General features: G+C 40.3%; 1 protein-coding gene across 2 annotated transcripts; it reads left to right on the forward strand.

Moving 5' to 3' along the window:
* The first annotated feature begins 496 nt into the window (after nt 1-496).
* On the forward strand, nt 497-23,400 carry eloca (elongin C paralog a). Of its 2 annotated transcripts, none has more exons than XM_072467542.1 (4): nt 497-606; nt 11,939-11,998; nt 20,552-20,695; nt 22,789-23,400. In XM_072467542.1, exons 2-4 carry the CDS (start codon nt 11,995-11,997, stop codon nt 22,977-22,979), a joined length of 339 nt encoding a protein of 112 aa, XP_072323643.1. In that variant the 5' UTR covers nt 497-606; nt 11,939-11,994; the 3' UTR covers nt 22,980-23,400. The 2 variants fall into 2 exon arrangements, with proteins under 2 accessions (XP_072323643.1, XP_072323644.1); XM_072467543.1 differs by lacking the exon at nt 497-606 and adding an exon at nt 728-751.
* The last annotated feature ends 4,526 nt before the right edge of the window (nt 23,401-27,926 follow it).

Raw genomic sequence — 27,926 nt, forward strand, 5'->3', positions numbered from 1 at the left:
CAAACATGGTTTTGGCTTCCTTTCTTAACCTGGAACAAGAAATTAGTCCTGTCCTTTACAAACCAATTGCCCAGTTCCGAGAACATATAATTGTTTTTCGACTGGTATCTCACACATCTGGACACCTTATCAATTCATACTGGTTCTGGCTCGTCCAAAACAAATATTGCATAGGTTCACTTAAGAGTTTATAGTGTTTGAGCTTTTACAGATATGTGTTAAAGGTACAGAATTTGAATACTTGGTTTAATTATTTTACAAAGCCCAATTGTGAGGCATGATTTTCTCATAAGCTGCATCCCCTGAACTCCTCATGCCAGCTTGTCTACATCTTCTCCACCTGGACCATACTTCTGATTTTAGCATTATTGACATCTTATGACCCCGCCCGAGGACACCTTTGGGGGGCAGACGGGTGAAGGAAGGCTAAACTTCTCTTTAAAAAACAGACAATCACAGCTCCACCGCGGAGCCGGCAAGTTCACAGATTGAATCAATCTCTCTTCATGGAGCTGTGCCGGTGACGGAAGTGGTTGGTGTGTTTCCGGGTCAGGGATCTGGACCCATCCTGAAGACGAGGAGGCCGTGGGGCGGCGCGGTTTCCTGGTAAATGTCCGCTTTTCGAATCACTGGGTGAGGGGAGCGGGTGGTTATTACTGCCCCGGCCAGGGGTGCACCTCTTGGACTCTCGGCAGAGGAGTGCGGGCCCCGGCCACCCTGTTACTGCCGGAGCCCGTCCCTTTAACGAGTGGTGAGCGAAGCGGGGACCACGGCCCCGGCCGGTCTTTACTAATCGGTCTTTACCATCGCTCCCCCGTTTTCTGTTTTCCCCATTTTGGCGGGGTAGCGGGTAGTTTCAGGGCGCCTTGGCCTTCGGTGACTTGTGGGTGAGAGTGAAACAACTTCAGTCACCGTGAAGTGGTGTCAGGGCATTGGTGTGCACTCAGTGAACCTGACACTGCTCCATCTTAACCCCAGCATTGGTAGATTTTATCTTTCAAAATGTATCATAATGCATGAGTGTCTTATCTAATGTAGAAAGTATCTTGGAACTGTACACGTTAATTAACTCAATGGCACTTTCACCTATTCAAAGATGTATTGATTTACTTTCCACTTAAGTTTTGGGTTTCCTCATTTAGGGTGTTTTGGGTTTCCTCATTTAGGGTGTTTTGGGTTTTTACAACACGAGTTTGCATGAGCAACTGACCATTCAGATGGAAAATCTAGGCAAGGTTAGGGGAGACAGTTGGGCTCGAAAGACCGAAGATGGTAACTGTTAATATTTTACCAACTACAAAAACACCTTTAAGCAATTGTAAAGTTTTTCGTAGTATGAAAGCCTTTGGGATATATTGATTCAATCGTTCCACTGAAATTGAATGGGCTCAGTAAGGGCAATCTGGTGGAAGTTGATTTGTAGACTGAAACACAAAATGTAAGCAGGAAGTTTTGGTAAGAGTGGCGGTGCAGCGGATAGCGCTGCTGCCTCACGGCGCCGAGGTCCTGGCTCTGAGTCATTGTCTGTGTGGAGTTTGCACATTCTCCCCGTGTCTGCGTAGGTTTTGCCCCCACAACCCAAAGATGTGCAGGGTTGGCCATGCTAAATTGCCCCTTAATTGGAAAAAAATTAATTGGATAATCTGTTTAAAAAAAGAAGAGTGGGAATCCTTGAGTTATAGAAAACGCCAGAAACCAAACAACAAACCATTATAATTTGAGGGGAGACGATAAAGCTACAGATATACCTTTTGTAGGACAGGCTACAGTGATAACTAATTTTGAAGTGTGATAACCTGCACTATCATTCTTTCTCTGAATTAATTCACTAAAATGTTGAGAATAGATAAAATAAATTAGGTCCAGCACATAGCATTGCCTTAAGCATACCATTGCACCAGTTCCAATGTGATATACCATTTTAGTCTGCGCATCCTATAAGCTAAATGTTACACAGTATTGCATTGGAGTTTCTGTTCTATCCTTTGTGATGGAAAATGAATAACATTCTAATAATAAGTTGAAAATGGAGGACCCATTTTGTGTGGTGTACTGTAATTGTGTTCAGCCATCTGTGAAGAAGTAGGGAGCTTGGTTATTTGATTTTCTTCTTAATCCCATGTTTAGGCATAACAACATTTCTGATTCTTTTTTGTAAGCAACAGTTTATACTTGTGAAATGTCCCTTTATGTAAGAAAACAATCAATGGTGTTTATTGAAGACAGTCAAAGTACAGATGGATGGAATGCGGGATCAAGAGATGAGTTTTGGGTGAAATGGCAAGATGGAGTGTTTGATGGAAAGAGTGGCGGAAGGATTGACAGTTGGTTAGAGAAAAATGAGCCATGTTTGAAGTGAAGGGTACTGTTGGGATGTATAGCTGAAATAAATTGCTCAGTTAAGGTTGGGCATGACTGGAGGTGTTTGAAAAGGAAGCTAAGGACTTGGCAATTGATACGCTAGGGATGGGTGGAACTCTGAGAATGATGGTGCGCAGTCTAGTTCACATGATTGTAATTTATTGGTGAACTGCAGTAGTGCATCGTACAGCATAATGAAGGTACGGGACAATCGCCATAGCCCCAGATGACCATAGGCTGCTTTAGCCTTTGAGGGGGAGAGCTGACTGGTGGTGGTTTAACCTGAGGATCACCACACCTCAGGTGAGGTTAAAGGTTGAGAAGGCAGCCTTCATGAATACCTCAGCCGGTACAGCATCGTAATCTTGCAATAATTAGGAGTTTTGCTTACATACAATTTACAATCTGTATTCACTTGTGTAAGAAGGTTATTTTTGAAAAATTCCAGGTATTCAGGAAATATATGTTCAGTGGATTTAAGTACTAAGTGAGTGTAGATTTTGCAAATTAGTTGAGAAATTACATTTTGAAATTCCATATTAAATATCAGTATTTGTTCTATAGGAAAGAAAGGGAAGTGGGATTAGTTTTTGTTTTTTTCCCCCTGCAGACCCAACACAAGATGCAATGAGCTAAATGGTTGCCTCCGATGCTGTTCTGATCCTATCACTTTACTACTCAGTATGTCTACTTGTCTGGTAGAAACATTTCATGAATAAAAATGTAAAATACCAAAACAGATTCAGCACTGAATAAGCTGCACTGATATCCCTGGGCAGGCTTGTTTTGTCCAAGTAAAATAGTCAATGTCTATTTAATCGAGAGCAACTATAAGTCATCAGGATATCCTTGACTTCCTTCAACCCCAAAAGATTGAGCTGTAATAAAAATATCAGTACCAATATTAAAAGGACTTTGTTGTTTTGAATTTAAAGATTCGGCTCCATTCAAGCCCGCACAATGGCTTCAGCCCTTAAGTATTTATGGGGAAAGATACCGTTTCTTCTATGATTTCCCCCTTTTTGCTAATGTTGGTGACTTGTGAATTTTAGATCTACAGGTGCCAGCAGGCATCTGATACCTTTCCCAGGTGGCAGTTCTTTATACCTGACCCTGGAGATTAATAAGCTATTCAAACATGGTATGAAGCCATTCCAGTCCACGCACACTTCTAACCGAGGTAAGTGAATACTAGTCAGAAGTGATATCCCTGGTCAGTAGTTTATTTTTCCCGTCCTTAGCTCAGATGTATTGAACCCAATTGTAGCAGACTCAGCCAAACTAAAATTGGCCAAGTGGGGCTTGGAAGTTTCCTGTTGTGTAGTTGCATATTACATGTTGCATTTGCTCAGCTGAGAAGTTTATAACTTCCTTTCTTAAGATGGGTAAATCACATGGTGGATGAAAATTGAAACATTTGTATTGCACCATTTTACAAGTTCAAGATGTCCCCAAAGCTCATTGCAGTCAATTAAGTGTAGGTACTGTTAATAAAGTATAGGCACTGTTGTGATGTGGAAACTGCAGAAGCGAACTTGTGCACAGCAAACAGCAATGTGGTAATCACAAGATACTCTGCTGATTGAGGGATAAATATTGTCCAAAACACTGGGGAGAACGTCCCTGCACTATATCATAATGGTACCATTTTTTTTTTACTGTCTACCTGAAAGTGAAGACGGAGCCCTGGTTTCATCCAGAGAACAGCACCTCTGTCAACTCAGCATCTCAATACTGCACTATGGTGTCAGCATAGGTTACATGCTTTAGTCTCCAAAGTGGATCTTGAATCCTTAACTTTCTGACTTGGGAGAGTGTGCTTCCCACTGAACAACAGCAGTCATGCAAAGAACAAAGGTAGAAGGTGCATAGGAACACCATTTTCAAGTGTCCCTCCAGGTCTCATCCTGATGAGCAGTTTTGAATTGCTAGATCTGTTCTTAATCTATTCCACTTAGCACAGTGATAATACCTTGTCACAAGATGAAGAGTGTCCGTCCCCCTTATGAAGGCAGGACTTGGTCTCCACAAGGAATCACAGCTACAGCAAGCCAGAGACAGAGGAGAGCAAAAGTACAAAAGTGAAATGGAGACAAACATAAATATTGTACTTAAAAATAAGAGTCAATCTTCTTGGATTGCTTGAAGTCAGATATGAACACATGAATCAGCAGTAGGCCGCTCGGCCCCTCGAGCCTGCTCCATCATTCAATAAGGTCATGGCTGGTCTGATTATAACCTCAACTCCACTTTCTCGCCTACCCCATAACCTTTTACCCCCTTGCTTATCAATAATCTATCTATCTCTACCATCAAAATATTCAAAGACTCTGTTTCCACCACCTTTTGAGGAAGAGAGTTCTAAAGACTCCCTACCCTCTGAGAGAACTCATCTGACCCCAAGTTCTATATTCTCTCAAGAGGAAACACCCTATCCACATCCATCCTGTCAATGCCTCTCCGGATTTTTATGTTTCAATCAAGTTGCTTCTCAGTCTTCTACACTCCAGCAGATTCGAGCCCAGCCTGTCCAACCATTTCTCACAAGACAACCCTCCCATTCCAGGTATTAGTCTAGTAAACCATTTCTGAACTGCTTCCAACATCTTTCCTTAATTAAGGAGACCAGCATTGTACCAAGTACTCCAGATGTGGTCTCACCGGTGCCCCGGATAACAGAAGCATAACCTCCCTACTTTTGTATTCGATTCCCTTCACAATAAACAATAGCATTCTATTAGCTTTCTTAATTACTTGCTTTAATTATGTGCAAACAATTTGCAATTCGTACACTAAGACACCCAAATCCTTCTGCATCTCCAGAGCTCTGCAAACGCGCCATTTAGATAATATGCTTTTTTTATTCTTCCTGTCAAAATGTACATTTTGCCACAAACTCCCATTTGGCAGTTTTTGCCCACCCTTGTAGTCCCTTTATGCCCTCTTCACAACTTACTTTTCTTCCTTCTTTGTATCATCAGCAAATACCTTTGGTCCTTTCATCCAAGTCATTGATGTAAATTGTAAAAACTCAAGGTCCCAGCATTGATTCTTGTGGCACAACACTCGTTACATCCTGCCAACAAAAAATTATCCACTTGTACCTATTCTGGCTAGGTAGTAGGAAACAATCTTAATCCGTGCCAATATGTTATCCCCGATACCATGAGCTTTTATTTTTTGGCAATGATCATGGATGTGGCATCTTATTAAATGACTTCTGAAAATCATGGTACACTATATCCACTGATTTCCCCTTTATGCACAGCACACGTTACTTCAAAGAATCCTAATAAATTGATTAAACATGATTTTCCCTTTCACAAAACCATGCTGACTTTGTCTAATTATCTTGAATTATCTAATTATCCTTGCTATCACATCTTTAATAATATCTTCAAACATTTTTAGTTAACCAAGGATGGTGGATCCCCCCAGTTGGAACTTTCCTTTCTCGTTGGAATGTATCTATTCTGAAATATATCTTTAACTGTCTGCCACAGCATCCCTACTGACCTATCATTAGCCTAATTTTCAAGTTCACTAGCTGTGCTTTTATGCCCTCATAATTGCCCTTCTCTCCCTCAAACAATGTAAAATTCAATCATATCATGATCTCTACTACCTAGGGGGAGCCTTCACTATGAGGTCATTAATCCTATCCCATTGCACAATGCCAGGTCAGGTGTAGCCTGCTCTTTGATTGGCTTCAGAATGTGCTGTTCTAAGAAACTATCCTGAAAACATCCTACGTACTCATCTAGGCTCCCTTTGCCCACCTGTCTTTTCCGGTCTATATGTGGATGAAAATTCCCCATGATTTTCAGTATACCTTTCTGACAAGCTTCCATTATTTCTTTCTTTCTTTGTGCTCTGTCCGACCATGTAGCTACTGTTCAGGGACCTATACATCACTCCCACAAGTGATTTCTTTATTTCTCATCTCTATCAACCCGTTTCTACACCCTGGTTTCCTGAACTGGTGCCATCCCACTATTGTGCCAACACCATCATTAATTATCAGAGCCATCCCCTCCACCTTTTCATAGCTTCCTGTCCTTTCTAAATATCATGTATCCTCCAATGTTCAGGTCCCAATCTATGCCATCCTGCCACCATGTCTCTGTAACGCCTCGTGGATCATACTTATTTGTTTCTAATTGAGCTATCCGTTAAACTATTTTGTTTTGAATGCTACATGCATTCAGATACAGAATTTTTAGTATTGTCCTGTTATTATTTTTGTAACCTCCATCTTTAACTGCTGGTTTACTGTAGATTTGTACTCTCTATTCTTTCATGTCACCGTCTGTTTATCATTTCCCAAAATTAGTACTTTTCTCTCTCGCCTTTTCTCTACTCTTTGATTTAACACATCTTGCCAAATTTGATCCCTTGCCCCACTATTTAGTGTAAAATCCTCTCTTCTTCCCTAGCTATGCAGCTTGCTAGAACATTGGTCCCAGCATTGTTCAGGTGTCGACTGTCCCCAACGGTACACCCCCCACTTTCTCCCATACTGATGCCAGTGTCCCACAAATCGAAACCTACTTCAACCACATCAGTCTTCGATCCACACATTAATTCCTCTAATCTTATTTGCCCTATGCCAATTTATATGTGGTTCAGATAATAACCCATAGGATTATTATCTATGAAGTTCTGCTTAATTTGGTGCCTAGCTCCTCATATTGACTATGCAGAACCTCTTGTCCTGCTTATGCAATTGGTACCTACATGGACCATGCTACTGAATCCTCCTCCGCACCCACTCCACTGCAAGTTCTTCTCCAGCCCTGAGCAGATGTCCCCAACCCTAGCACCAGGCAGGCAATACAGTCTTCTGGACTTTGGCTCTTGATTCTCCCCCTCACTATACTGTACCCCTGCTAACACAGCATTTATTTTGCTCAATAGATTCCTTTGCCATGGTCAGTCATCCACCCAGCAGCCCCCCATTCTCATCCAAACAAGCTGAAAAAACCTCACACTCGTTGGACAAATGCAAAAGCTGATGCTCCTGCCCTCTTGAGTCCCCTTACCTACCTGTCCTGCAGTCACACTCTCCTGTCCCTGACCACTGACCAATCAGACCATCTCGTGGTACAAAGTGTCTGGGTAACTTTCCCCCACCTTGATGCATCGCAGTGTCTGCAGATCAGCCTCCAGCTCAATGACTATGTGAAGCTCCTCCAGCCACAAGCACTTGCTGCAGATGTATTTATCATGAATCACGGTGGCATCCAGAAGCTCCCACATTCAGTAGCACTGACCATCATCCTTAATTAATTTTAATTAACTACTTAAATTATTGTATTTGATTAATTACTTTTTAAATATTTTATTAACCTTCCTACCAGTTTGTACACTATTTTAAATCTTGGGAATCGAGTGGGCCTGAACCACTTACCAGATACTCACCAAACAGCTAACTTCTTCCCTGTGGTAGAATAGGGAAAAAGTTAGAAAAAGCAAAGGAGCACCTCCTACCCTCCACTCACCTAACTCCCGGCACTCTTGTTCAAAGTTGCACTGCGGGTACTAGCTGATGGAAGGCCCCATGTTAGCAAATTAGCTAGGATCCTCAGTTCTGATTTATTTAATAAGATCTGAAAGTGTGACAAGTTAGGTTTTGTTTGTGATTAAACTGTCTTCCCAGAGGTTCAATATCTTGTTTCCTGTGCTTGTATGATGAGGTACTGGAGTTCAAGAAACCAGTAGGAATTATTGCCTATCGGAGAGGAGGAAGAGAGTGGTAGGAAGAGAATTGATTAAAGAAGGAAGGGAAAAAGTAGAAATAGGAAAATAAAAGGTAAAAAGCATCTTGAAAGCTGAAGAATTAACATTTTAAGTATCACAGTACCAAACAAAATTTTGGCAAGCTGGTAAAATTGCTATTTTAGTTATTTTGGCTACATAGCTAGCAGCACTTGAAAAGTTAATACATTGTGTGAAGCGTTTCACTCATGATTCACTGGTGCCATCTTTTGGATGAGCTGTTAAACCAAGGTCCTGTGGGTGCTCTCGGGTGGATTTTATTGAAGAACAGGGGAGTTATTCCCAGTGACCTGGCCAATAAGTATCCCATAATCAGCATTGCCAAAACAAATGATCGCACCATTATCACTTTGCTGCTTATGGGAGTTTCCTGTGTGAAAATTGGCTACCACATTTTCTACATTACAACAGAGTCCACTCCAAAAGTACTTTGTAACCAACACCCTGAGGCCATGAGGTCATGAAAGGTGCTGCAAGTCTTTTTTATGATTCAACATGTGCATTCAAAATAACAGTAAGGCCTGGAGTTTTGTTTTTACAATCATAGTATTGTCTTGATCGAATCAATTTGAAAATTTGACTTGAGGAGAAACAGGGCAAATGGATACATTTCAAATAGATTTGGAGATTTAAAATAAATTTTGGGACTTCAAACAAATGTTTCTTGGTGTCAAATGAGTGTTGACAATGCATTCTCATACAAAATTGTTCCTGTAAATGAATTGCTGACAGTTAAAGTGTTGTGCCCCATTTACTCAAATGGCAGTGTTTTTTTAATTAATAGGTTTGTGGAAATAATATGCCACTTGAAAATCTATTTTTAAAAATAAACATTGATCCACTGAGTAAGGTGCGGATTTTAGACAAATGTCAAATGGTTCTATTCAGGTCCAAGTAATGTGAAATCAGGTGAGGTAATATCTCTTCCAGTCTTCATTGAAGCCACTTGGCTTTGGACTTCAGGGAGGATGTATCGTGTTGCTTTTTTTTTCTAACTGAGTAATTATAAATGGGGCAAGTGTAGGTCGTCTTTCTGAAGCTGTTTTAAAAACAAAAACATGTTGTGGAAAGCAATTTAAATACTGAACACGGAACTGGTAATTGTTTTTGTCTGCATTTCTTTTAATGTGTGATGTACACATTGGACTCCGAACAGACTGTTCAATAATTGTAGATTACACGTTCTCCACTTCTACAGTTGTTGGGGGTGGAGAGGAGGAAAGAGTAGACTCCAGCCACTTTGTGAATGAAAAGGGGGTGTCCCTCTGAACTATTTCGCTGACTACGAGCATTTACACCTCCTAGCCTGCTCACCACCTCAGCTGGTTCTTCACTGCAGCATTTCTGATCGCAATCTTTCAGTTTCAGTGCTTCCTCAAGATTTTAAGAATGAACAAACTTGCAATTATATAAATCGTTATCACATCTCCCAAAGTACTTCACACACAGGGTCTGTACTTATTGTTGTGTGGATAAATAGAGAACCATTTTGCAAAAAGCCCTGATAAAGGTGGATGTTTGAGGGGAATATAAAGCACAACTCCAGTTTAACAACCTAACTGAAGGTCAGTACCTCTATTAATACAGTGCTCCTTCAACCCTGCACTGAAGTGGAAGTACTGATTTTATGCTCCAGATGACAGTTCTATCAACTGTTTCAACTTGACACAGGCCTTACCCAATCTCTTCAGTGGACGTGGCCTTTGCTTTGCCAGTTTTGGAGCTTGGAGACAACTTTGGGGGTTTCATCAACAATTATAAATTGAATTTCAGCTGACTATAGTGCCTTAGTTGAAATCAATTACCACATTTTGAGGAAGTGCATTCTGAGTCAGTCCTGCATCAAAAATTCTTTGCAGCTGTACTGTAGCCAAATCCATAATGCACATTTGCTCCAGTTTTACCTACTTTCTGACAAAATCTTGTCCTGTGCTTCCGATTGCCACAGATTTGCAATTATTCCAGTTCTAAAAACTAGATGTTTTTTCTCTCATACTGGTAGTAATTTAGTAACTAGCTGAACAGGTTGTCATCTTTAGATCTGTAATTAAAAAATATTGCTATTAGACTTTCAGTGAAGCATTATGATGGGCATATACACTTGTGATATGAACTGAAGTTAACTAACAATGAAATTAATTTGGGATTATCTGTGCAGTATTATGGTGAGTTGACAGTATTGTAGCAACATTGATTGTTTTCCTCTGCATTGTAATCTTATACGCGCCATTCTTGGGTTCAAACGGAACTTGGAAATCAACATTTCAAAACTAATTTTGTAGGAACATTTCCTATTTATCTTTTTTTAATAATTCTTTTTCCCAATTAAGGGGCAATTTAGTGTGGCCAATTCAGCTACCCTGCACACCTTTGGTTGTGGGGGTGAGACCCACGCAGACATGGGGAGAATGCGCAAGCTCCACAGGACAGTGACCCGAGGCCATGATCGAACCTGGGTCCTCAGTGCAGTGAGGCAGCAGTGCTAACCAAAAGGTAGATTTTTAAGGAGGGTCTTTAAGGAGATAAGCCTTACCTATTTAGGAAGTCAATTCCAGAGCACTGACTAAGGGCATGCTGGGTGAAAGGAGAGGGGTACACAAGTAATTTGAGTCAGAAGATAAATGAGCTTGACTGGAAGTTGGAGTTGTGGGTCTAGAATAGGTTATCGAGATGAGGAGAATTGAATCCACTGCAGGATTTAAATGGAAGGATGAGTGTCTTAAGTTTGGGGGATTTGGGAACCAATGTAGGTCAGCGCAGATGGCAATGATGGACAAGTTGTGGGGTGGGATAGGATACAGGCAGAAGATGTTTAAATGAGTTGCAGTTCAGGAAGGGAGAGAGACCAACTCGGCGAAGAGCCGTGGAGTAATCAATGTTGGAGACAGCGAAAGCCGAGATGGAGTTTCAGAAATGCCGTGGATTATTGCTTCAGTCACCTGCTCCTCCAACTTGATAGTATCTTCTGCTCTGTTAATGTTTGTCCCGGGAAGGTGACACAGGATGTGCGCTTTCATACTTTACTTAACACTACACCCTGTATGCTTCATCCGATGCCGGTGCTTATGTAGTTACATTGTATACCTTGTGTTGCCCTATTATGTATTTTCTTTTCTTCCCATGTACTTAATGATCTGTTGAGCTGCTCGCAGAAAAATACTTTTCACTGTACCGCCGTGCACGTGACAATAAACAAATCCAATCCAATACTTGTAAATCTGTTGACTAAAAATGAGTTAAATTTTGCAGATGCATCTATTGCACCTGGGCAAGTTTGCGTCGGAGTATTCCGAACGCTTATTTTTCAAAAAGAAAATTAACGGTCACAATTCCATTGTATCCGGGGTTCTCTCCAGTTTGTAATACAGCATAGTGGTTAGCACTGTTGCTTCACAGCACCAGGATCCCAGGTTCGATTCCCGTCTTGGGTCACTGTCTGTGCGGAGTCTGCGCGTTCTCCCCATCTTTGCGTGGGTTTCCTCCTGGTGCTCCGGTTTACCCCCACAAGTCCCGAAAGATGTGTTGTTAGGTAATTTGGACATTCTGAAATCTCCCTCTGTACCCGAACAGGCGCCGGAAAGTGGTGACTAGGGGATTTTCATACTAACTTCATTGCAGTGTTGATGTAAGCCTACTTGTGACAATAAAGATGATTAATTATGCTATAATGTTACCTAGATACTGGTGCTATCAGATTGTCACTTTTGTAAACCACGAGAAATAATTCAAAGAAGTATTATTCCATTATAACCTATAATTTACAGGTAACACAATTCTTTATTTTGTTTCCCTCTTTTAGGACTCCATATTTGAAGAGTTTGTTTTGAAAAATCGTAGTTCATCATTTTAGCAAAAATGGGCAAGTATTATCCTGGCACCTTTGGATGATGAGTTGTGCTGTGTGTATTTCTTTTTTATCAGCGTATGCTGCATACTTTCTGTCACTATAACTTCTCCAATTAAGGGTTGGGTACCTTGTTCACCATATTTATTAATGACTTTGATGGGATGATGGAATAGAAAGCCACTTAACCAACCCTGCTGCTGATACAAAGATGAGCAACATTGTATGCAGTGTAAATGGAAGTATAACATTACAACGGTTAGGTGAATGGGCAAAACTGGCAAATGGGTTTCATTGTCGGCAATGTGAGGTCATCCACTTTGGACTCTAAAACGATGGAACATGGTACTTTTTAATTGATGAAAAGCTTGGAAAGTGGAGGTTCGAAGAGACTTGCATGTCTAGGTACGTTGGTCATTAAAATGTCATGAACAAGTACAGAAAATAATCCAAAATGTGAATGGAATTGTGTTCTTATACCTATAGGACTAAAATACAAAAGAGTAGAAACCATGCTTCAGCTATTCAAAGCCCTGGTTAAACTGCAACTGGGCAGTTCTAAGCACCACACCTTCGAAAGGATATATTGGCCTTGGAGGGAGTCCAGCATAGATTTACCAGATTGATATCCAGACTTCAACGATTAAATTAAAAGAGAGATTACACAAAATAGGGTTTAATTTCCTGAAATTTAGACTGTTATTGCTATCCTGGACCAGACCCCAACAGTTGCTAGAAACTCCAATATTTTATTCTACTTTGTAAGCTGTGAGGAAAGGATACCTTGCTCCAAGAGTGATATCACGCAAAATCAGGATATGGTATATTAAAACAAACTATTATGAACACAGTATTAAAATATCTTTTAACATCACATTAGAATATAGCTTATAGTTATCTCTTAAATAATACGAACAGTACATTGACACATTGCCCACTCAAACAACAAAACCATCTCCGATCCCAAACCACTTTTAAATACAGTTAGCACCCAGAAGTACCTGCTGGAAAGGGATGTCATGAATACCCCAGAGAAAGAAAGATCTTTTGAGAAAGAAAAAGAGCTGACATCCTGTCAGAATAATGCAGAATTTCTGGCTGTATTTCTTCAGAAACCTTCTCCGCTCACCTTCCAGCCACAAATTAACTGTGAACCTCAACACCTGACTGCTTCAACCTGTCATGTGAGGAGTCCCTTTAAGAAAAGGGTGTTTCATCAAATGGCTGCAGCGATGTCATTGTGTGGATGGAGCTGGGCTGTGATTCTGTCTTTTACTTTCGTTTTGAGTTGGAAGCTGCTTTGTGGCTCTTGAGTTTTTTTTGTTTGTTTTCGCTTTCAATTGGGGAGCTGCATTCAAACCAAGAAGGTGTATTTTGGTCTCTCTGCATGCTAAAGAATGTATCCAGACCATGTGATAACTTCACAGTAATATCTGTTTCTGTAAGGAATGCAAACCTACTGTTTTGGAGGAAAAAAGGGTGTTTGGCTTATGGATGTTGTTAGGAAAGTTACTAAGGGTTACCTATAGAGTACTGTATCTTTGGGTGGTGGGGGGGGGGGGTGGTATTTGTGTTGGTAGTTGATAAGATGTCGACTGTGTGTTTATAAAATGTTAATGGATTCATAGAATAAGCACTTTTGTTTAAAAACACTTTCAGTTCTCTGTTGCATCACACCTGTAAAGTGGGCCCTTGTGCTCCACATAACCAAAATCTATTAAAAGTTGTAGGCCAGGTGAGCTAGCTCCATGATATACTTTGGTGTTCTCTAAACCCTGGCCCATGATAAATTGGGAGCTCGTGGGCTTAAAAGTCTATCTTTCGTGATTGGGTTGGCTTAGTGAACTTAAAGACAGTGAGGGATGAGCATATTTGTGTTTCTTTTCAGGTGTGGTATTCCAGTTTAAGTAGGGAGTGTGTCGTGGACAATGGCTCTTCAGAGGCTCGGACGTTTTTGGGGGTGGAGAAAGTCACACGCAGTACCTTACGAGCAGAGACTTAAAAAAAGGCTTTTAGATTTGGCAAAAACATTGCAGTTAACTTTACCTGACAGCATACGAAAAGAAGCGGTACTTGCGGCGGTAGCTGAGCATTTAAAATTGCCTGAGATACAGTCAGACTCATTGGAAATAGCAAAAATCCAATTACAGATTAAGCAACTTGCACAGGAAAAAGAATTAAAGCAGCTTGAGTACGAAATGAGGGGAAAAGAAAAGGAGAGGGAAGAAAGAAAAAAAGAAAGAATAGCTCTAGCAGAACAACAAGAAAGAGAAAGGGTGGTACAGATCAGAGAAAAAGAAAGTGATAGAGAGGAAAGGGAAAAAGAGAGACAGTTTGAACGTTAGAAAATGGCAATGGAACATGACAGTCAGTTAAAATTGGCGGATGTAAAGGGAAACGTACAGTTTGAGGATAATGATGAGGATCAAGAGAAAGAGCGTCATATTCGAAGGCTTGGTGGGGATCTATTTAAATATGTCCAAGCATTGCCAAGGTTTGAAGAGAAGGAAGGAGAAGCCTTTTTTATTTCATTTGAGAAGGTAGCTAAACAAATGAAATGGCCACAGGACATGTGGGTGTTGCTGATTCACACACAGCTGGTAGGTAGGATGTGACGTGTTTGCATCACTATCAGAGGAGGTATCTGGGACGTATAAGGAGGTGAAACAATCCATCTCCGGTGCATATGAACTAGTGCCTGAAGCCTACAGACAAATCTTTAGAATTTAAGGAAAGAACCAGGTCAAACATACATGGAGTTTGAAAGGATCAAACCGAGTAATTTTGATAGGTGGATAAGGACTTTGAAAATAGACCAAACGTATGAAGCTCTCTGAGAAATTGTACTTTTGGAGGAGTTTAAAAATTCAATTCCTGATGTAGTGAGAACTTGTGTGGAAGAGCAGAGGGTTAAAACTGCGAGGTTAGCAGCAGAAATGGCAGATGATTATGAAATAGTTCATAAATCAAAGTTTGGTTTCCGACATCAGTTCAGCCTGTTGAGGGATAGAAACTGGGGAAAAGAGAAATACTCAAGTGGTAGAGGTAAAGGAGATCTGACGGGAGATAATAAGGGGAGTGTACCTCAGATTAAAAAAGAAATCCAGGAGGGTGGAAGAGAAATGAAAAGTTTCAAATGTTTTCCTTGTAATAAACTAGGCCATGTAAAGTCACAATGCTGGTGGTTGAAGAAGAGCACTGGGAAGGCTGATGTGGTGAAACAGGATAAGCCAGTGGGGTTTGTTAGAGTGGTAAAGGGAATCCCAAGTGAAATGAAGGAGGTGCAAAAGATTGTACAGCCGGAACAAGAGGTGATTGATGCGAAGGTGCCAGATCTCTTTAAAGAATTTACTTGTGTGGGTAAAGTTTACACATGTGTACCAGGAGGAGTATGTAAAGAAGTCACAATTTTAAGAGATATGGGAGCTAGTCAAACTTTGATGGTAAGAGATGAGGAGTTATGTAGTTTGGGTGAAATATTGCCAGAAAAGGTGGTAATATATGGAATTCAGGGTGAGACAAGTAGTGTTCCATTATATAAGGTAAGGTTGGAAAGTACAGTGAAGAGTGGTGCAGTGGTAGTAGGAGTAATAGAGAAACTATCTTGTCCAGGAATACAGTTTATCTTGGGTAATGATATAGCTGGATCGCACGTAGCAGTGATGCCTACTGTGGTTGATAAGCCAGTAGAAAATCAGAGAACTGGGGCGCGATTCTCCGACCCTCCACCGGGTCGGAGAATCGCCGGGGGCAGGCGTGAATCCCGCCCCGCCGTGTCGCGAATTCTCCGCCACCGGAGATTCGGCAGGGGCGGGAATCCCCCGGCGATTCTCAGGTCCACGATGGGCCGAAGTCCCGCCACTGCCAGCCGGCGTGGATTGAACCACCTTTGGGACGGTGGGACCCGGCGGCACGGGCGGGCTCCGGGGTCCTGGGGGGGCGCGGGCGATCTGGCCCTGGGGGGTGCCCCCACGGTGGCCTGGCCTGCGATCGGGGCCCACCGATCCGCGGGCGGGCCTATGCCGAGGGGGCACTCTTTTCCTTCTGCCTTCGCCATGGTCTCCACCATGGCGGAGGCGGAAGAGACCCCCTTCACTGCGCATGCGCGGGGATGCCGTGAGCGGCCGCTGACGCTCCCGCGCATGCGCCGCCCGGCAAAGTCAGTTTTGCGCCAGCTGGCAGGGCACCAAAGGCCTTTCCCGCCAGCTGGCGGGGCAGAAATCAGTCCGGCTCGGGCCTAGCCCCTCAAAGTGAGAGCTCGGCCGCTCAAGATGCGGAGACTTCCGCACCTTTGGGGCGGCGCGATGCCGGACTGATTCGTGCCATTTTTGGTGCCGGTCGGCGGACATCGCACAGATATCGGAGAATCCCGCCCCTGAAGTGTTGAAGGACGAATATCCTGGGATTTTTCCGGGCTGTGCAGTAACAAGGTCGCAAAGTCACAGGTTAAGACGAGGAGAAATTAAAGAGTGAAGATAAAGTTGAAGTTCAATTATCAGAAACGATTTTTGATCAGATGGTTGGAAAAGAACAAGAACAGGTGGAGGATGAGGCAGATATTTTTAGTTCAGGAAGCTAGGCGGCGTTACAACAGAAAGATATAGAAATAAAACTGATGTATAGGGAGGAAGAATCTGAGTATACCAAAATGTTATTACCATAAAAATGATGTCTTGATGAGAAAATGGAGACCTTTACATTTGCAGGCGGATGAAAAGTGGGCAGAGGTTCATCAAGTGGTATTGCCGGTAGGGTATAGAAAGGAGGTGCTGTGAGTAGCACATGAGGTACCAGTGGGAGGTCGTTTGAGAGTAAGGAAAACTCCAGCTAAAATCCAGAAACATTTTTATTGGCCTGGACTACATAAAGATGTAGTTAAATTTTGTTGATCATGTGACACATGTCAATGGACAGGGAAACCTCAAGCAGTGATAAAACCAGCGCCCTTAATACCCATTCCAGCATTTGAGGAACCTTTTACAAGGGTCTTAATTGATTGCGTAGGACCGCTTCCTAAAACAAAAAGTGGGAATCCAGATCTTTTGACTATAATGGATGTGCCTACTAGGTTTCCAGAGGCCATTCCAGTACATAATATTACAGCTTAAAAAGATTGTGGAGGAGTTACTTAAATTCTTTACCAGATATGGACTACCCACAGAAATACAATCGGATCAAGGATCAAATTTTACCTCCAGGTTATTCAAAGAAGTTATGGATAGCTTAGGAATAAAACAATTTAAATCAACTGCGTATCATTCAGAATCGCAGGAAGTGTTAGAAAGGTGGCATTAGACATTAAAGACAATGTTGAGGGCTTATTTAAAGGAAATTAAGTGGAGATATAGTTTTAGTATTGTTAACAGTGGTAGATGAACCTTTAAAAGCAAGGTTCTGTGGACCTTATCAGATTGAAAGGAAATTAAGTGAGGTGAATAATGTGATAAGAACGCAGGATAGAAGGAAACCTCAGCGAGTGTGTCATGTGAATATGCTTAAAAGGTACTTTGAAAGGGAAGGAGAGCAAAAGGAGGTGATTTTAATGATTCTAACTTGGAATGAAGAACCAAATCCAGATGACTGTGAATTTGACATCCCTCAAATTAAATTGGAAAATGAGGATGTTCTTAAAATTGGGATAAATTGTTGAGTTACCTTCCAGAGGAAAAACGAACTGACCTGAAAGAGTTATTGATATCACATGGGCAAGTTTGTGGAGATAAGTTGGGAAGTACTAAATGGCTATACATGATGTAGATGTGGGAAATGCTGTTCCAATTAAACAACATCCATATAGACTTAACCCGTTAAAATTGGCACAGGTTCAAAAAGAAATTGAAAGTATGCTTAAAAATGGCATAATTGAAGTGGGTTGCAGCCAATGGAGCTCACCCATAGTGATGCTACCGAGACCAGACAGTACCCAACAGTTGTGTGTGGACTATAGAAAGGTTAATGCAGTTACAAGAACAGACTCTTATCCTGTCCCACACTTGGAGGATTGCATTGAGAAGGTGGGACAATCAGATTTTATTTCCAAACTGGATTTACTTAAATGTTACTGGCAGGTACCTTTATCTGAAAAGGCGAAGGAGATTTCAGCTTTTGTGACTCCAGATGGTATGTACCAATTCAAAGTTATGCCATTTGGTATGTAGAATTCCCCAAACACATTTCAATGGTTAACTAACAAAGTTGTTTCAGGATTACCCAATTGTGCGATATACATCGACGATCTGGTAATTTTTAGTCAGACATGGAAAGAACATTTGAAGCATCTGATGGATTTATTCGATCGACTTCAGGAGGCGGGTTTGGTGGTAAACCTAGCCAACGATTGAAAAGGAGACTTTGAACTTGGTGCTGGATTTGCAACATTTTCAAATTTATTTTACCAGCAATTCGTCTGAAACAATTCTATATACTGGTCATAATCCATTGACGTTTTTGGAACGATTCCGGAATAACAATGCCAGACTGTTTCGATGGAGTTTATTGTTACAACCATTTCATTTAAAAATAATACATGTGGCACGACGAGAAAGCATGATAGCCGATGCTTTGTCACGAATATGATAAAGAGAAGCAAGTTCGGTGGAAGAAGAAGAACTAAAATGGACTATGTTATTATAAATGTTTGCGTGTTTTGTTTTGTTAAACAAAAAAAGTATATTTACTGTCAATACTTCTTAAAGGAAAGTGAAAAGGTGAAAAATGAAACCATCTTGAAGTTGATGGGGTATTTTTTTTCTTGGGAGGAGGTGTCATGTGAGGGTCCCTTTAAGGAAAGGGTTTTTTAATCAAATAGCTGCAATGATGTCATTGATGTGGGTGGAGCTGGGCTGTGATTCTGTCATTTACTTTCGTTTTGAGCTGGAAGCTGCTTTGTGGCTCTGAGTTCTTTTTGGTTTCGTTTTCAGTTGGGGAGCTGCATTCAAACCAAGAAGGAGTATTTTGGTCTCTCTCTCTGCATGCTACAAAATGTCTCCAGACCACGTGATAACTTCACAGTAATACCTGTTTCTGTAAGGAATGCAAACCTACTGTTTTGAAGGAAAAAGGGTGTTTGGCTTATGGATGTTGTTAGGAAAGTTACTAAGGGTTACCTATGAGTACTGTATCATTGGCGGGGGGGGGGGTATTTGTGTTGGTAGTTGATAAGATGTCGACTGTGTTTATGAAATGTTAACTGGATTCATGGAATAAACATTATTTTGTTTAAAAATACTTAAGATCCCTGTTGCATAACACCTGGAAGGTGGGCCCTTGTGTTCCTCATAACCCAAATCTATCAAAAGTTGTAGGTCTTAAAATTTGTAAGCAGGGCAGCACGGTGGCACAGTGGGTTAGCCCTGCTGCCTTACGGCGTTGAGGTCCCAGGTTCAATCCCGGCTCTGGGTCACTGTCCGTGTGGAGTTTGCACATTCTCCCGTGTTTGCGTGGATTTCGCCCCCACAACCCAAAAGATGTTCAGGCTAGGTGGATTGGCCATGCTAAATTGCCCCTTAATTGGAAAAAACGAATTGGGCAATCTTAAAAAAAAAAAAAAATTGTTTTTAAAGTTGTAAGCCAACCCCTGCAACGAACCCCTCAAGGTGAATTTAATTTTACCCTGCCATGTCACTAACCCACACCCCCGACTTCGGGGGTTCCGAGTCCCTGCACCCTAGTAAGATCCGTATCCAGGCCACCAGGGAGGCAAAGGCCAGGACATCGGCCTCTCTCACCCCCTGAGCTCCCGGGTCTTCCAACACACTGAAGATCACCACCTCTGGTCTTGGCACCAGCCTCATTTGTAATACCTCTGAAATGAGTTTCAGCTCTATTGGGAAAGAACCGGCGGAGTGGGATTAATTGGATAGGTCTTTCAAAGGAGTTTGTTGAAATGTTAAAGCCATTCATGTCAGCATAAGTCAAAGAATGCAAGCAAAGAGAAAATGCTGGAAAATCGCAGCAGATCTGGCAGCATCTGTAGGGAGAGAAAAGAGCTCACGTTTTGAGTCCAGATGACCATTTGTCAAAGCTCAAAGAATGCAAGCACTACTGCTTGGTAGTGCTACAACAGTGATGTCCAGGTCTTGCTTTCAGCTGGCTTTTTTCAACCAGCATAAAAAACACTCTTCCTGTCAAAATGTAATTCCAACAAAACAAAACTTTAATTCAAATAATGTTATAATTTAAACTTTTAACTGGATTGCTGCTTTCATGGCATTTGAGGGTACCTGCCACACAACAGTCTAATTCCACTTGATGTATTTATTTAACATCTATTCACTTTGTTTTTGTTAAACTTTCAATCATCGTTGTTTGACAACTGTGTCACTATATGTCTATCAAGTATTTTATAGCTGAGTTACAAGTTTTTATAAATGCAGGAGTTAGTTATACCCAATCTGTTGTAGTAATCTCGAGTGTGGAAATTAGGTAACGGCACTGTTTAAGTCTCTAATATAAATTTAAATGTTTCAACAATTAACACCTTGTGTGTTGATGGTGGGTAGGTTTAAAATGATTGGAATTAAATGAACTATGGAAAGTTTAATTAAACACTGTGTTAATATTTGGCAGATGGAGAAGAGAGGACCTATGGAGGCTGTGAAGGCCCTGATGCTATGTATGTAAAGCTGATCTCCTCTGATGGCCACGAATTTATTGTAAAGCGAGAACATGCATTGACTTCTGGCACTATTAAAGCTATGTTGAGTGGCCCAGGTACGTTATACAGTCATTTGGGTATCCATAATTAGTGATGTGTGGATCCATACTTTTTGGAGCTTCTAATTCTGTACCTAGTCCACCCCAACCCTAATCCAAACATCCTATTCCTCTCTCTCTCTCTCTCTCTCTCTCTCTCTCTCTCTCTCTCTCTTTAAATCCCCAGCATCTGTAGTATTTTGCCTTGTCACAAAAAATACCCCACTCCTGTTATGAGATATAGCACCTCTTTTTCAGGATGGGCTTCTAAACATGGTGCAATGAAACTACAGTTTAAACATGGAAAAAAAATATCCCTGGGATTACAGATGAGTTTGTCTTTACCAAAACATTTTTTTTAGGTTCTATGGAATGGAGTGGAATTTTTCATATTTACACAAACTATTTTTACTACTTTGAAAAAAATGATCCGTACCCACAAATGTTTAAGCTTTTGTTTCTAAATCTGAGGAACAAATATTGTCTACAATGTTAAATCTACTTGTTGGTATCCTTCCGAGTAATTTGGGCTGAACTGCATTATTCACCAAAATACTGAAGAATAATTTAAATTTTAGGACTCACTGCTTCAAACAACAGAAACAACCTAAGCACTGAAATAATTGGTTGCCCATTTGTTTTGTTCCTTTTTTAAAGATAAAATGAAGTATGACTAAGTTTTATTCTTGATAATGCTTTCTCCTCTGAGTGTAGTTTCAGTAAATATGGTTAATCAGAATGACAGCTCCAGATAATCATATTAAATGTTTTTATAAATGGGTTTTTCTTCCTGCTGATATTTCTCTGTCCTATAACCTGGTTAATCTGATCTGGCAGGAGAAATTGCCAATCTCTGGAAACTTCCCTGAGGTTTCAGTTCGAATGAAGGGTAGATATACCTTTTTAAGAGCGAAAGATTAAACAGACCTCCATTACATCAGCTAACCTTGTTCTGAACCACAGATTACCAATGAACATGCCACATGAGTTCAGCTGGTGACAACTAATATTGCAGATGATGCCAAAAGCCAACAGGCAGTTTGGTTTTCATTATTAACTATTGAGAAGTAGAAACCGAAAGTGGGCAAGGTTTTCCATGGTTTATGTCCTGAAATTGTGAAAAAATAATTTTAGAGCATTACTATTATCTTCATGTTCCAATACTCCATAGGAATATGTTTAAAATGTCATCTGACAGAATTCTAAACTAAACTGTTCAGTAGTGCAAACGAGCTTGTACATTCAGAAGCAGATTAGAACTTATCAATTGTTAGGTCAAGATGCCAAATGTCTTTTAATCCCCTGTTGCTATAACTATGAGATTTAACAACTTCCTTTCTGACTTTATCCATTGCCAGTATCATGATCCTGATTCTCCTAAATTTGAAATATTAAACCTATAGCTCTTGCTTTTGCTCAAGGTTAAACCTATTTGAATTATAGATAAAGCTTCCTGACATTAAATACAGTTGCTTGGGCAACACAATAATTGGGTTTTGGTCAAAAGGGAAAAGAATGTAACCTTTACTCTTAAGCTTTATTGTGGATTGCAGCTTCAAACTGCAAGTTCAGGACTTGGCTCAAGCAGCAGGATCACTGATTGGGAGAGCGCCTGTGTCCTGAATGGTGCTCCTATGTTCTCACCAATGCTGCTGGGTAACTGTTTTGGAACTAAAACAAAGTTAGTGTGCATTTACTCTTTCAATCTTCGGGTACTGCAGCACAATTTATACTGCAGCATCCTCCCATCTCCCATGAGAAAGATATACAGAGAGCAGGATGCATAGTTCGAACAACAAAGGCATGGGAAGGATGAATACTGGTAATTGCTAACCTGTTACAATTAATTATAATGCCTTTGGCATCAATAGTGGTGTGTATTGTAGCATTATCCTCCTAATTTGCTGATTCCTGGTATATCTGAAAGTGTCTACAGATGAAAGTTTTTGTATTTCAAAATAAAACTATTTGGTGTAGGTGTTCTGGATAATAACTTTGTGTTCTCAAGAGGGCAAAATGATCCACAGTAATCAAATTATTTAATGTTGAGGATGAATCACGATCTTAAATTGCAGTATTATGATGTTGGTTTTTGGTTTTTAATCTTTCAGGACAGTTTGCTGAAAATGAAACGAATGAAGTAAATTTTCGTGAGATTCCATCCCATGTGCTATCAAAAGTGTGCATGTATTTTACCTACAAGGTTCGCTACACCAACAGTTCTACAGAGATTCCTGAATTTCCAATTGCACCAGAGATAGCACTGGAACTGCTGATGGCTGCAAACTTCTTAGATTGTTAGAAAATAAAAATGTAACTTATAACCCAAAATAAGATGTTAAGCTTCTATATTTAATTACTTGCACAATCAATAAGTGACTTCAAAATGGTGTTGCGTGTGTGTCTGATAACTCACAACAAAATCTTTTCTTTTATCCAAGGTGTTTTTTTTTTTTTTCAAGCGTTAAGTAAAAATAATGAGGATACTTTGGTTTCTTGTATATTACACAAATCAGACATTTTCTCCCTCCCATAATGTTCTATATTGGTGTGCAGATGGTTTGCAGCTGTTAACTTCCCTCAAATAATTTTCATGGAAAATGAATAGTTGTAGCCTATGTATTCACGATGTACTGTTCCTGTGCTGATACAGTTCCCAGCTGAATTTCCATCCGCTACCCCTATAGAATTGACTAGTAATAAAGTGTCTTAAAAGTGCTGTAGCCATATTGTATTGGTATGTAACTGCATTTGCTCTGCACCACATCATGGAGCTTCTATCAAAACTGAAATTCTAGTAGTTTATTTATAAGTCTGGAGTTTGTTTTTATATTCCTTTATCCCTACCCGCAGTTACTATTATCTAAACTGTTCTTAAATTCTGGGTCGCATTGTCCCTATTTATTTTTAAGTTAAAGGAGACTACAACTAAGTGTGAATAAGTTGAATGCCTTCTTAGTTTCATTTTTTAAAAAGCTTCATTTAAACAACTAAGTTATATAGAATAATGCAAACTTGAAAGGAGCCAGGGGGTTCCCTATGAGTGTCTGTCCATTACTTCAAGTTTCTTCAGAGAATCTACTTTTTTATAATTCTGAAATTGATGTACTTGTGATAAACTTTCATGTTCAGGTTGAAAGACGTCATTACTAAGTAATGAAACGCATCTACATATTAGCCCCCAGTAACACTCCATTTAACTATAAACAGACAAAATGAAGACTAATGCTCTCCTTTTGTGGCTCTCGCTACTTTTTTTTGGGTGGGTGGATGTCAAATTTCTATTTCTTTTACAAGCTATCTTTTTGTAATTTCTCTGAACAATTAGTGTCAAACTGAGCTCATGTCCACCAGGAATTGGGTTTAGGCTGCCCAAAATTCACTTCCGTGTTGAATGTTTCCAGTAGACTGAAATATTGTTCATCCTGTTATATTTGAGATTCAAACCAAACATCCAGTTAGTATTGGGTAGATTACTACTTTACCCAGACTCGTCACTATTGCTGTCATTTCCTTTTTGTCTTTGCCTTCCTTCCCTTTCCCAACCCCAAAAAGAATTTCAATTGATGTACCACTCCATTCCACTACAATTGATTCGTACCAACAAATGCCAAGTGTACACTAGGATAGTACCACAAGATTGTAGAACCCCCTTCATTCCTTTAATTCTTGTTTGCGGGTTGTTTATAAAGTAGCTTTGATAACACCTCGACTGGGAATGAAGGAGGATATAAACAAATAAATTGTCAAAATATTTTTTAAAGGCTCAATTGATGAAAAATAATTGTTTAGTTCTGGAAATGTTCAATACTTAGGAGGTAGTCATTAATTGTCTACTCTGAATTTAAACTAATGAAATCTCCTGTGTCATTACCAAATATTTTCCATTGCACTATTTTTTTATTTATTTTCATACCAATATTTGATATTCAGAAATTCTTATGTGGATAGACTGAAGCCACGCTAGTTGGTGGTAGCTGTCATTCCCCACCTTCCACTATCTCTTCTTCTCCCACCACCATCACCACCCAGTAAATAATTAGATATGTGAAAAATATTTTTAATAGGCAAATTGATTACTGAACCTTTAAGACCTCGAGTCTGACAACTTGGAATCTGGATGTCAATGTTTAAAGATGAGCTGATTCAATTGAGCTCATATCTCTGGCAAATGTTTCTAACCGCTTGTTCCAGCTCCACCAGTGTTGCCAATAAATTAGTTAGTCCTATTAAAAGCATCATGTTTCATAGTTTTCCTTCCATACTAAACTTTTTGTAACAAACTGCTGATCCTATTTGAACACTTTGACATACTCACAAAGAAATATTAAATACTGGAAATTTTAATTCAAGAGCTGTTTTGCTGCAAAGGCTCTTTGTGTGCACTTTTATTTTTACTACATTTTGCATACACAGTCCCTCTGTACATTTCACATGAACTGTACATCACACCTTTTATTTTGTTAAAAAGACTACTGGTGCATACCTTTTGTCACATTATAAATCACTTATTGTCAAGCCGGCTATCACTTATACTTGCTCCTCATTGATTCCTCCTATTTGACCTCTGATCCTCTCAGCTTAATCATTTTATCTCATACCTCTGGTGCTACTCAACTTGCCTGAGGTTTGTCCTTCAATTAAGTGACCTTTCTAAAATGTGCTGCTAATTAAAACCTTTTCGCTTGTCAGCCTTTACCTGCAGGTTCCTGGGCATCAGTTGGGGACTAGAACATTTGCCTGGGTAGTTTATCCTTCCTCTCTCATGCCATAGCACCTTGCCCAGAAGGATTTGTTTGTAATTACTATTCGGCCATCAGTCAACTTCAACATGGGTTCCTACAAAACATACCACTCCAATGTTTACATCTAGCTACCAGTGTTTGGTTTTGGTGTTGTTCCTAATGCTTGTTTTATTAAGTACAATTCTGCCAGTTGTTTTCAAGTCGAAGCACTTGAGTTCCCACATGCCAGTTTTGGTGTATTTTGCTGCAGTGATGAAGAACTTTAATAGGTAGTGGCAGAGGAAACTCCACTATTTTTGAGTGCTGAACTTGTTATTGGTGAAATAGGTTCTGGAGTACAGTATGCTGTTGAGGTCATGTTCGTCAAAACAAATAGATATATTGAAAATATTCAGAAGAATGGTTCCAAGTCTTACGGGGCGCAATGGTGAAAGACTCAAATAGGTATAATATGTCCAGAGTCTTTGAAAATAATGAAAGTGTTGAAAAGGTAACGGTAAAAAGATTGTTTGAGTTAAACTTTTGAGTTATAACAGCTATATTAAAATCTGCATATGTGTACCCCCTGTCCGCAAACTTTACTTCCTGTTCATGATTGGTGTTTAACCATTTTATATTAGCATTTTCCCATGTATATCATCATAATGGTTTGTTGATAAAGGAATTGAATCACTCAATTATTTATTTTTTTAAAGTTCTGCTATTTTTTTCTATGTTGAAATATCTAATATCCAAAATAAGATTTCAAACAAAAAACAGACATATTTTACCATAACCTGGTAACTGCATTAAAGACTTGAAGGCCTTGGCCTCAACCTCTCCAAGAGCTGTGGATTGGACTTGATATTTTTGCCCCTATTGGTGGTTTTGTTAGCTGACAGTAGGTTCTGCAACTTGAGCGTATATACAGTCTGCACAAATTGAGGGTGCATCCATTACATTTAGACAAGTGACAATGTTTCTTTGACTTTAACAAAATATATTTTACTGTTTTGAAAATTAAATTTAAGGATAAATTTTGAAAACTTTATTCAGATAAAACTTGAGTTAAGAAATGTCTGAGAAGTAGAAGATGATGCCACTGCAGTTATTAAATTAATATTGGTAGATACTTTTTAAAACAATCTGAAAATGTGTCTTTCTAATTTGATTTTTTTCAAAAGGTTATATTTATAATCAAAGCATTATCACCTGTGTTTCATGAACAGATAGGAAATACAGTAGTCAAATTACTTTTTAAAAAAAAATAGTTTGATTGGTTTCACATTTTATATTACATATTTCAGTTTGAATATTGAGTTGCAAGTGTCATACCCGCGTGTAGTATTTTACAAAGACAATCAAGGTGCGGTTATAATTTTACAAAGCAAGAGAGAAAATTAAAAAGCCAACAAAAGTACAAACAAACGAGGCTTGCTTTACATATTTACATTTGCCTGCTTCATCTCCCTTGGGTGGCTGTGTGCCTCATTTGGCCAGTCTGCTTCAGCTGCCCTGCCTATTGTTGGCACTAGCTTGTTCCTCCCCACTTGTTGCTGCTCCCTCTGGTCCCCCGTTTGCCCTTGGTTCTGTCCCCTATGGCTATGGCCCCTGTGTTTCGCAGTCTTATGATTTTTTTTTACCCCTCCCCCTTCCCTTTCCTTTGCTATTTGTGGCTCGTCTGATTTCACCCCCCTCCCCCACATTCTATTGACTGTTGGCTACAAACAGGTCCAGGAACAAGTTGGTGACGGGCTTCCATATCTTGTGACAGCCCTCCTTCCAACCTACGGATGGCGAATTTGATTTCCCCAGTTGGAGAAATTCCGATAGATCTGGCAGCCAGTCTGCAGTTTTGGGTGGTGGTGCTGATCGCCAACCGAGCAGAATTCTTTGGCGGGCGATTATGGAGGTAAATGGAAGGCGTCAGCCGCCTTCCCCCATGAAGAGCTCTGGCTTGTCTTATACCCCAAAGACTGCCATTTTCAGGCTTGGTTCAACCCTCATCCCCACAACCTTAGACATTGCCTCAAAGAAGGCAGTCCAGAACCCGACAAGTGTGGGGCACGCCCAGAACACATAGATGTAGTTGGCCGGGCCTCCCTAACACCATTCCCGTTTGACCTCCACCTCTGAGAAGAACCTGCTCATTTGAGTTCTGGTTAGGTGCGCTCTGTGCACCACTTTCAGCTGCATTAGGGTTAGTCTTGTGCATGTGGAGGTGGAGTTTGGCCTATTCAGTGCTTCGCTCCAGAGTCCCCACCCTATTTCGATATCTAGTTCTTCCTCAATTTTTCCCTTGTCTCGTCCAGTGGGGAACGTGCCTCTTCTAACAATCACCCAAGAAGATCCTCGCAGTTCCCCCTTCCTAAGTCGTCCATGTCCAACAGCTCCTCTATCATTTAATGTCCTGGCATCCATGGGTATGTTATCATCTCTACAGAGGAAGTTTTTGATTTGTAAATGTTGTTCATTCCCTTTGGGCAGTTGCAACCTCTCCGTCAGCTCCTCTAATGTCCCTAGTT

Source organism: Scyliorhinus torazame, chromosome 11, assembly GCF_047496885.1.
Source record: "Scyliorhinus torazame isolate Kashiwa2021f chromosome 11, sScyTor2.1, whole genome shotgun sequence".
Lineage (NCBI taxonomy): Eukaryota > Metazoa > Chordata > Chondrichthyes > Carcharhiniformes > Scyliorhinidae > Scyliorhinus > Scyliorhinus torazame.

What these genes read in the sequence shown, in the direction of transcription:
- eloca (XM_072467542.1), top strand. An exon ending in AGCTATGTTGAGTGGCCCAG is followed by an intron (nt 20,696 to 22,788) that starts GTACGTTATACA and finishes TTAATCTTTCAG; the next exon opens with GACAGTTTGCTGAAAATGAA.